This window comes from Lycium ferocissimum, chromosome 11, assembly GCF_029784015.1.
Source record: "Lycium ferocissimum isolate CSIRO_LF1 chromosome 11, AGI_CSIRO_Lferr_CH_V1, whole genome shotgun sequence".
Lineage (NCBI taxonomy): Eukaryota > Viridiplantae > Streptophyta > Magnoliopsida > Solanales > Solanaceae > Lycium > Lycium ferocissimum.
Genome location: NC_081352.1, coordinates 38,605,374 through 38,615,570, shown reverse-complemented (window position 1 = coordinate 38,615,570; position 10,197 = coordinate 38,605,374). Strand labels below are relative to the sequence as shown.

The window sequence follows — 10,197 nt, the reverse complement described above, 5'->3', positions numbered from 1 at the left end:
CCCCGTCGAACTATTCCTGATAATTTATAATATTATAAAAAATTATTTCACATCAGGTTTATGTAGCTCAAACTCCAACTCATCATGTCAGTTATTGCCAACTCTTTTAATATGTTTTCATATTTTTTAGCTTTATCAATTAATGATTTATACATTGAATGATTTGTTAATTAACTAACAAGAAGAAATATAAATGCATGTGGTACCGATGAAAATTTCACGCATATAAGTATAACCATATAATTTCAATATTCACTAACTTCAAATTTCCCTCTCTCCTTAGTTCCTGAAATCTATTAAAAAGATAATGTACTTATATGAGAAAATTACATAAAATAAAAACTAAAAAAAAATATACAAAGAAATGGGTGTAAGTTGTTGTGCTGAGAGAACAACCAATTTGTTCTCGAATGATTTTTTAAAATATCTCTTTTATAGTACTAACTACTACTCCCTCCTGCCTCTGCTCCAATTTATTTGTCATGTTTATTTTTCACGTTCTTAAGAAAATATCAGCTAAAAAGGTAATTTGATTAAATTATCTTTATTTACTCTTTGATTTCAATTTATAATATATAAGTAAGGGTAAAGGTGGAAATAAATAATTAATTATATCTTGATTCTTAAAATGACAATTATTTGAATCAGCTATTTTTAGTAAGTACGACAACTAAAATGAATCACAAGGAGTTCTAATATATTTATCGAAAAACACCATAAAATTTGTTATCATGTCTTTGATATAAATATTGCGTGGATAAAATAAGAGAGCCATATATAGGTAGAAATCTTAGTAGTTGAATTGATTAATTACTGAACTTTCACGTTATTGGTGAAGATTCAAATATTCACGTTGTAATCTCCTCCCCGTTCACCTTTCCCTACCCCATGTAATAATTTTTTTTTAAAAGAGTGGCGATATATATATATATATATAGAAAATAATTTGAGGAAGAAAACCTTACCCGAAGCCTTATCAATAATCACACATTTGTATATCCTTTCATTCCCCTTACCTTTGATTTCAGTTCCCTCTCAGCCACTCGCTCCTTTTTTTTTTCCCTTTCACTCCTATCTTTGTCTCTCTCTCTCTCTCTTCCATACTGCATAGCACAAACTAACACAAGCTAACTGTGTTAGAACAAGGTCACTACCTCATAAAGGTAACAGCTTTTTGAGCTCCCTGTTAATAAATACTAGAAATTCTATATGGGGTTCTTTTGTTGATTTCACAAAGATTAAGTTTTTACCAGTTTTTTTTTTGGCTTTTGTTGTCATAATTCTTGTTATTGAATTGAATTTCATTGTATACTCAGGTTCTTGATTTAGTTGCTGCATTGTTAGGTAGTCCATGGTAAGAGGTCATAAAGGTAACAACTTTTTCAGCTCCCATGCTATAAATACTAGAAATTCCATATGGGGTTCTTTTCTTGATTTCAAAAAGATTGATTTTTTACCAGTTTGTTTGCTTTAGTTCTCATAATTCTGCTTATTGTATTGAATTTCATTGTATACCCAGGTTCTTGATTTTTGAAATTTGGAGAAGAATTTTGGGGATTGAGTTTTTTTAGTTGGTGCATTGTTAGGTAATCCATGGTTGGGATTTAAGATAAGTGTAAAGAGAAATGAGTAGTATGGCTTCCCTAGTGAGTTTGGGGAGTGTTTGTGGATGTTCTTCTGGCCAGTTTGAAGGTTCATTCTCACTAGTTAGGAGGGTTTCTTTTTCCAACAACTTTAGAAGCTTAAATAGAATTTTGGTTGGGAAAAGATGGCGTCATGTTTCTGTTTGTAGATATTCGGTCACCACGGACTTCATTGCTGATCAGGGGGCATCAGTTTCCCTTGATTCATCATCCAGTAGTAATAAGGAGGATTTACTTAAGCCGGCCCCGAAACCACAGTTAAAACCTGGACCTAAACCTGGCCCTGCTTTAGGGAATGGACCAGTCCTTAGCTCTGATTCTGATGACGAAAAAAGAAAAAATCCTAATGAAGAAGAGAGAAGCAAGGTCATTGAGTCACTTGGAGAGGCATTAGAGAAAGTGGAGAAGCTAGAAACTAACAGAAAAGCAAATGTGTCGTCGGTTAACAAGTCGTCTGCCAATGCACAGTACAAAAGAAATACTAAGCCAGTTGATTCTGATGATTCTTCCAAGAAGTCCAAAACTTTGAAGAGTGTCTGGAAAAAAGGAAATCCGGTTGCTGCCGTACAAAAAGTTGTAAAACCACCCCCTAAACAGGAACCGATAAGGCAGAATGAATCTCAAACTGTTGCTCCTCTAAGACCCCCTCAACTACCCCAGAAGGTTCAACCACAGTTACAAGCAAGACCGTCTGTAGCTCCTCCTCCTCCTGTTGTAAAGAAACCGGTGATATTGAAGGATGTTGGTGCTGCAGCGAGGGCACCACCCGCGTCCCCACCTGCTGATGCAATTGAATCAGCTGGAAAGACCAAAGAACGTAAGACAATATTGGTCGACAAATTTGCATCCAAGAAACCAGCTGTTGATTCTATGATTGCTCAAGCTGTTTTAGCCCCTCCGAAACCCGGAAAGGGCCCTGGGCCTCCTGGTAGATTCAGGGAGGATTTCCGTAGAAAGAGTGGTGCACCTGCAGGACAACGAAGGCGTAAGGTTGATGATGGGATTCAAGACGAGGAAGCATCAGAGTTTGATATTCCTGGTTCAGCACGGAAGGGAAGAAAGTGGACCAAGGCAAGCCGCAAGGCAGCCCGACTTAGGGCTGCTAAAGAGTCTGCACCTATCAAAGTAGAAATTCTAGAGGTTGGTGAAGAAGGCATGCCGACTGAGGAGTTGGCTTACAACTTAGCTACTAGTGAAGGTGAAATCCTTGGTCTTCTATACTCAAAAGGAATCAAGCCTGATGGTGTGCAAACTCTTAGCAATGACATGGTGAAGATGGTTTGTAAAGAATATGAAGTGGAAGTTATTGATGCTGCCTTTGTTAAAGTGGAAGAGATGGCAAGAAAGAAGGAAATTTTCGATGAAGAAGACTTAGACAAACTAGAAGATAGACCTCCCGTCATAACTATAATGGGTCATGTTGATCATGGAAAGGTGACCAATAAAACTTCATAGTCTATACTTGTTATGCACATATTTACGATTAAATGTTGCATACAAAGCTCTAGCTGACATGTGTTTCTCGGTTGTTTGTTGACAGACTACTCTCTTGGACCATATACGCAAGACCAAGGTAGATTGAAAGCTCCTTTTTACTATTGTCCTATACGTGGCGCAACCAAGATTTTCTCTAAGGGGATTTTAAATATAAAGAAGCAAACACAATAAAAAGCCAAGGGGATTCAACATCTACTATATATACATAAAATATAATTTGACCTTATATATACAGTTGTAAATTTTCAACGAACCTCCTTGCGGTACCCTAGCTCCGCACATGGTCTTATAATGAAGTTTGTAATTTGCTTATGGTATGGTTATTGTCTGATATCACTGTAACTTTAGTTGGAAACTGAATCCTAACTAGTAGATATGTGTAGGTGGCGGCATCTGAAGCTGGTGGAATTACCCAAGGAATTGGGGCATATAAGGTGCAAGTGCCTATAGACTCCAAGCCCCAGATATGTGTTTTTCTTGATACACCTGGACACGAGGTACTCAATACAGTTTAAATGCTTAAATTTACCAGAAGTCAACTACATCTGATCTCTACGATAAAAGCTACTCTATAATGTTAAGCAGCAACCTTTTTCAAATTTTAACTCAGCTATATGGTTTCTAATTTTTCTCATAGGCTTTTGGGGCAATGAGAGCTCGTGGAGCAAGAGTAACAGACATTGCTATCATTGTAGTAGCTGCTGATGACGGAATTCGGCCTCAGACAAATGAGGCTATAGCACATGCCAAGGCAGCCGGAGTTCCAATTGTGATTGCCATAAATAAGGTCTTATTCACGTAGATGTGCTTAGTCTCTTTTTCTCTTACTCTTTGTTTTAAAATCGTACCAATTGATTCTTGTCTCTATCTGATTTTAGGTTGATAAGGATGGAGCAAATCCTGATCGAGTCATGCAAGAACTTTCCTCCATGGGTTTGATGCCGGAAGATTGGGGCGGTGACGTTCCAATGGTTAAGGTAGTCAAACTGCAAACTATGCGGAAGCACCTTTTTGCTTATATCAGCATTCATCAATTTTTATTTGATTGAACAGATCAGTGCTCTTAAAGGAGAGAATATTGATGATTTGCTAGAAACGGTCATGCTTGTTGCGGAGGTAAGATGATGTTGTGACTGTCTGTTTTTGTTGATGCTTTACTAGGTTGTTTTTGCCGTACTCTTTGAAATCCCATCTTATATGTCTCGACTGCCTGATGGTGTCAAGAAATGTTAACACAAATACCATTTTGTGCTTGCAAATTCTGCGTACTTGTCCTATCACTACCTCCATCTATTTTATGTGTCTTAGTTTGACTGAATACACAGTTTAATAACGTAAACAAGACTTTTGAATTTAAGGTGTGTATAACATTACAAAAATACCTGTTAAATATTGTGGTCTTAAACATGTCATGTCATTCCTAGAAGAAGTATCATTAAGGGTAAAATTGAAATGTTGGAATTAAAAACTTACTACATATAAAAAGGTGGCCTTCATTTCGAAACAGACTAGAAAAGAAGGTCATAATATAAACTAGTTTTCTGAATATTGTCGTCCATTTTCTGATCTCTCTGCCATACTTTTGTTGAAAACCTTATCATCGGAAGAGAAAAAGAATAAGAACATGATATGCAAGAGTTATAGGTCTTATCTAATGTCTTTTTTTCTCTGCTGTAGTTGCAAGAGTTGAAGGCTAATCCTGAAAGAAATGCCAAGGGGACTGTGATTGAGGCAGGTCTCGATAAATCTAAAGGACCGATAGCAACGTTCATTGTGCAGAAGGGTACATTGAAAGGAGGAGATGTAGTAGTTTGTGGTGAAGCTTATGGAAAGGTTAGCAAATAAGCACTTAAAAAGAATTTGGAAAGTGCTTTTATTTAATTCACTGTCCGGTTTTCCTTCTACGATTGATACTAAGGGTTAAAAAGAAGTTGTTTTTTGGCTTATAAGAAATTCATAGTCTAGTTCTACCTATGTATTCAACAGTGAGTATGTTGCTTAATTTGATCACTTTCTAGAATTTTCCTGTTTGAAGTAATACGTGTTTTACATATTTCAAGGTGCGGGCTCTGTTTGATGATAAGGGAAAGCGTGTTGATGAAGCCGGACCCTCCATACCTGTGCAGGTATGCTTCTTTTTATTTTATCTTCTTTTCTTCCCATTTACTCATAGCCACTTGTGTGTCTTAAATCATGGTGAAATTCTTGACTGAACACAATATCTCTGACTAGCTTTTAGTGGTTAATCTGTCTGTGTTTCCCAACATTAATAACATTAGTTACCTTATCAGGACCAAAAAAAGAGCACTTGCTCTGTCTTTTTATGTGTATATCTTGTATGTGTGCGTGCATGAATTCTCACCATGAATAGTCAATACACAGGTGATTGGACTGAACAATGTTCCATTTGCTGGTGATGAGTTTGAGGTTGTTGGGTCCCTTGATGTTGCTCGTGAAAAGGCCGAAGAACGAGCCGAGTCCTTGCGGAGTGAGCGTTTATCAGCAAAGGCCGGAGATGGGAAAATTACTCTCTCTTCTTTTGCTTCTGCTGTTTCAGGAGGAACTGGTCTAGACTTGCACCAACTAAATATTATTCTGAAAGTTGATCTTCAGGTATGTATATATTTGTTTCTCTATAAAACGCTGTAAAGCTTTATCAAGAAATCTGTTTGCTACTCTAGAGAGATATGCTGTAGATAAGGTTGCACGTATGGTTCTGGGTATTTCAAGAATTTACGTGAATGAATACTATTATGAAATTCTCAGCTCAGTTAACTTTCTGGAGGTCTTCAACTAATAAAGTTATATCATGAATAAGAGTCTAATTGCTGAGGTGCTCTAAATTTCATCTCTGTTTTTTTACGTTGCTGTAACACCTCAACAACAACAACAACAACATACCCAGTGTAATCCCACAAGTGGGGTCTGGGGAGGGTAGGATGTATGCAGACCTTACCTCTACCTTTTGGGGATAGAGAGGCAGTTTCCGGTGGACCCTCGGCTCAAAAGAAACGTAGTCAATGCAGGATTGCAAGAAAAATAAGACTTGCTGGAACACCTCAAAAGATAATAATGGAATTTTATTTTTCTTGTTGTGGGATGCATTTCTTTAGCAGTTTAAATGCATACATTTAGCTTCCGGTGGTGCATTTGTAGCTGGACGAATTTTTGATTGGTAGACAGCTTTACTGTTTAATCTTTAGCAGTTAACTTTTTGTTGCGTTTTAATCCTGAATAAGACCTCAGCTTATTTTATTTTTTTTTTTAAAAAAAAACTAAACTATATCTTTCCCTTTTTTGTTTCCACAAACATCAATTAACAGTTCTGTGAAATATTTTTGGGAATGCTATACCTGTATCCTGTCAATAAGAAATGTATAATACGTTTGATGATCATTCATTAAGATGAGATTGCTTGCTACCGACTAACTACAATCCCTAAATCCTCTATAGGGATCCATTGAGGCGGTCAGACAAGCTCTTCAGGTTCTTCCACAGGATAATGTCACTTTGAAGTTCCTAATGCAAGCTACCGGTGATATTAGCGCCAGTGATGTTGATCTTGCTGTAGCAAGTAAAGCTATTATTTTTGGCTTTAATGTTAAAACTCCGGGTTCTGTCAAGAGCTATGCAGACAATAAAGGTGTTGAGATCCGACTGTACAAAGTTATCTATGATCTTATTGACGATGTGCGAAAAGCAATGGAGGGACTTCTGGAATCCGTTGAGGTAAACATTCGTAATATGTCCGTCATGTGTCTTTTCAGTACCTCCCGGTAAGAAATGTGACATTTTGTGAGGGCATCGGGATTTGGGCGGGTCAAATTTTTGCAGATCAGTCACTTTCACAGTCACAGAGTTTAATATCATAACTTTAATTGATTGACATTTGGATAAATATTTGCTTTCTACTGGAAAAAAAAGCTCGAGAACCTATTATTGTGATATCTTCATCACATGGTGTTAAATTTTCTTTCTGTTTCTTTCCGAAATTTCCTGAGGATCGAGGGGAAGGGGTGAATTGTAGATTGCAGTAACTTGTAGAGTTTCAAGGGTTTAATCTCATGACTTCACTTGAGTTTAAAAATGTTTAAATAATTGGAGTTTTTGATGGAAAAGGAACATAGTTACCAAGCCTTTTTGTGGCAAAATGTCATTCTTTTTTTCTTTTTTTCTTTTTCGTGGTAAAATGTTGTCATGTTTTAAACAATGAAAAAAAATGTTTTCATGCTTTCTATTGGATCCTACATACTTGAAAATCACGGGATTCCCTTTGTATATTTTGCCAGGAACAAGTGCCAATTGGTTCAGCAGAAGTACGTGCTGTGTTCAGCAGTGGTAGTGGCCGTGTTGCTGGATGCATGGTAACAGAGGGAAAAGTAGTGGAAGACTGTGGTGTTCGTGTCCTTAGAAAAGGCAAAGAAATTCATGTTGGTGTGCTCGAATCTTTAAGACGGGTGAAGGAAGCTGTGAAAGAGGTATACAAACAAACACTTTCCTTCTTTAGATAATGTAGGGAAAAGGAATACTATACCTCCAGTTATTCTATATCAAAAAGAAACAGAAATTGAAAAGACGTAAAAGAAATACCTCCAGTTATTCTATATCAAAAAGAAACAGAAATTGAAAAGAAGTAAAAGAAAAAAGGAAAAATGTTTATTGTGTGCTCTTAAATTTTAAGCAACTTATTTTGTGTTAATTAAGGCAATAATGAAAGGTGAACATGCTAACACTTTCTGCTGACTTTAAGGGTTAGCTGGAATGGGACTGGCCGACAATTGGATCTTGTGGATTTTTAGCATTTATCCAAGTCCTGATATTTTGGCCTCCCTCCGTCCCATTTTAGCTGTCGTTTTAGCTCAAAAAATTAGTCCCAAAATAATTGTCACTTTAGAATTCAAGACTAAAGTTGACAATTGTTTCCAACTATACCCTTAACATTAAAGAAGCATGCACAATATTTAAGAGGAAAAATCAGTCTACCTTTATTAAATAGGGGTAACTTAGTAAACTATACCTTGTATTTAGGGAGTATTCAGTTGTTTTTCACTAAGATGCTCCAGCAGTAATATTACTGAATACAAAAGCATTTCCCCATCTATCAGCTAAAATATTCACCTCGAATATGAAAAAGCTCGTGGCATTTTGTATACTTCCAAGTTCCAATTGAATCATAAAAACCTCTGCAACTGGACAGATCTTTTATCTGGTCCTCTTCTTTCCACCTTTTACCTTTTTTTTTTGTTTTTTTTTTTGGCGTTCCATTTCCATCCTTCTGCAACCTCTTTTCATGGTGCAGATAGCAACTGCAGTTTATAGAATTATTTTTTGGTCGAGGTTTACTTGAAGCTGAGAAGAATCCTGTAGTGGCAATTTGATATTCTGAACGTTTTAAAGTGTAGTTAGGTCATCGTTTCTTTTCTTTGACTAAAAATAGAAAGTTACTGGTGGAAGTGGCAGTGAGACTCGCTCTAACTGCTTTATTAATGATTAATTTTAGTGTTAGCTGCTTAATCAACTTGGAGTTCATTTGATTATGCATTAGACGTAAAGGATTCTGCATCTGGAGTTACTTCCCTTTGTGTACGATGCAGTTATTCCAGGAAAATAGGTCTTTCTCCCTTGAGATTAGGTGTAATTACGCCCCTGTAATTATGCATCTACTTGATGCTTTTTTAATGAAACATCTTACTTCATCAAAAAAAAAAAATTCTTGGTTAAGAAGGATCAATAAAATTGAACATCTTGAAACCGGAATCCTGACCTTCTATTTCGTCTAAATGCCATAGTGTCATTGAAATTCAGGCTGCGTATATATGTTTACACAAGTAGCCTAAGGCCAAAAGACTGTTTGGTCGATTGTCATGATATATTACCATTTGCGTTTTTGGCAGGTTAATGCCGGACTGGAGTGTGGAATTGGTGTTGAGGATTTTGATGACTTTGAGGAGGGTGATATTCTGGAGGCTTTTAACTCTGTTCAGAAAAGACGAACACTCGAGGAGGCCTCAGCCTCAATGTCAGCAGCACTTGAAGTAGTGGGGAGAGACCTACAAGGAAACCAGAGGTGAAAATAGCCTTATAACTTTTTGCGTGCCAGTTTTCCGGGCCCCTCTCCTCATGCATCAGTTTAATCAATTGCTAGAGGAGTGACGATGATCAGCACATCACGTGAGTAAAAACTTGTCAAACATACTTGATGCTGAAGAATGTGAGCTGCAGAGAATTGGCCATTGTTGTGTGCTGTCGCAATGTGTATATAGTGATGCATATCATTTGAGTTCCTCTTTTGTAAAGGGCAACAAGTCCATCATTTGTTTGAATTGCTCAAGATGAATGATGATAACACATGTAGTCATAGTAGCATGGAGAACAGAAGTTCCAAAATTGAAAATCTTAGGATGCTCTAGGTTAGATCCGTCATCTTGTAAACTCAATATCATTCAATTGGAAATGAAATTCAGAAAGCGAAGGAACAAATAGTTCTACTGTTTCCATGACACGGTATGTGCCTTGCAGTTCAACAATGTAATCCGTTCGCTATTTACTCGTTGTCAAAGAGTGTAAATGGAATATCGCAAGGTGTAAATGGAAAATCACAAATCAAGTATATATATTTGCTAGGAAATCTCAATGGATGTCATCTACATTCAGAGGTTTCACCAAGTTTAATCCCTTTCGTTTCGTTGATTATCACTTTTTACTGATGTCTAACTTTTAAAATTTTACATAATTGGTGGAAAGCTTTTGTGGAGTGAAAGGGCAATCGCGGTGTCAAATTCTGGCACCCTTTTAAACTTATGCAGGCTTTGTTATGGGGTGGCAGTTGAGAAGTGATGGGCGTGCTATGAATAGAATTTGAGGTTAACCAGGTAATGTTCTTTGTATATGTGAGTTTAGCCTAAAACAAAAAGAAAAACAGAAGTGTTAGTTTACCCTGTTTATAGCTTAGGAAGGTTTTAACTTAGCCCTTTACTTATGGTACTTGACTATATATTCTATTCTGCTTCTGCTGTTAGTAAGTTTCCATTTCCAGTTATGGCACACTGTAAGTGGC

At 36.8% G+C, this 10,197-nt stretch overlaps 1 protein-coding gene across 1 annotated transcript; it reads left to right on the top strand.

The window, feature by feature from the left end:
- Positions 1 to 1,012: 1,012 nt before the first annotated feature.
- LOC132036198 (translation initiation factor IF-2, chloroplastic) lies at positions 1,013 to 9,638 on the top strand. Its single transcript, XM_059426466.1, has 14 exons — positions 1,013 to 1,163; positions 1,317 to 1,370; positions 1,520 to 3,077; positions 3,184 to 3,216; positions 3,524 to 3,637; positions 3,778 to 3,927; positions 4,019 to 4,117; positions 4,194 to 4,256; positions 4,818 to 4,973; positions 5,201 to 5,266; positions 5,523 to 5,753; positions 6,594 to 6,869; positions 7,430 to 7,618; positions 9,035 to 9,638. The coding sequence occupies exons 3-14, from the start codon at positions 1,626 to 1,628 to the stop codon at positions 9,209 to 9,211; spliced, it is 3,006 nt and encodes a 1,001-aa protein (XP_059282449.1). The 5' UTR covers positions 1,013 to 1,163; positions 1,317 to 1,370; positions 1,520 to 1,625; the 3' UTR covers positions 9,212 to 9,638.
- Positions 9,639 to 10,197: the final 559 nt, after the last annotated feature.

What these genes read in the sequence shown, in the direction of transcription:
- LOC132036198 (XM_059426466.1), top strand. Translation starts at nt 1,626, where the DNA reads ATGAGTAGTATGGCTTCCCTAGTGAGTTTGGGGAGTGTTTGTGGATGT. An exon ending in TTCTGAAAGTTGATCTTCAG is followed by an intron (nt 5,754 to 6,593) that starts GTATGTATATAT and finishes AATCCTCTATAG; the next exon opens with GGATCCATTGAGGCGGTCAG. An exon ending in TGAAGGAAGCTGTGAAAGAG is followed by an intron (nt 7,619 to 9,034) that starts GTATACAAACAA and finishes CGTTTTTGGCAG; the next exon opens with GTTAATGCCGGACTGGAGTG.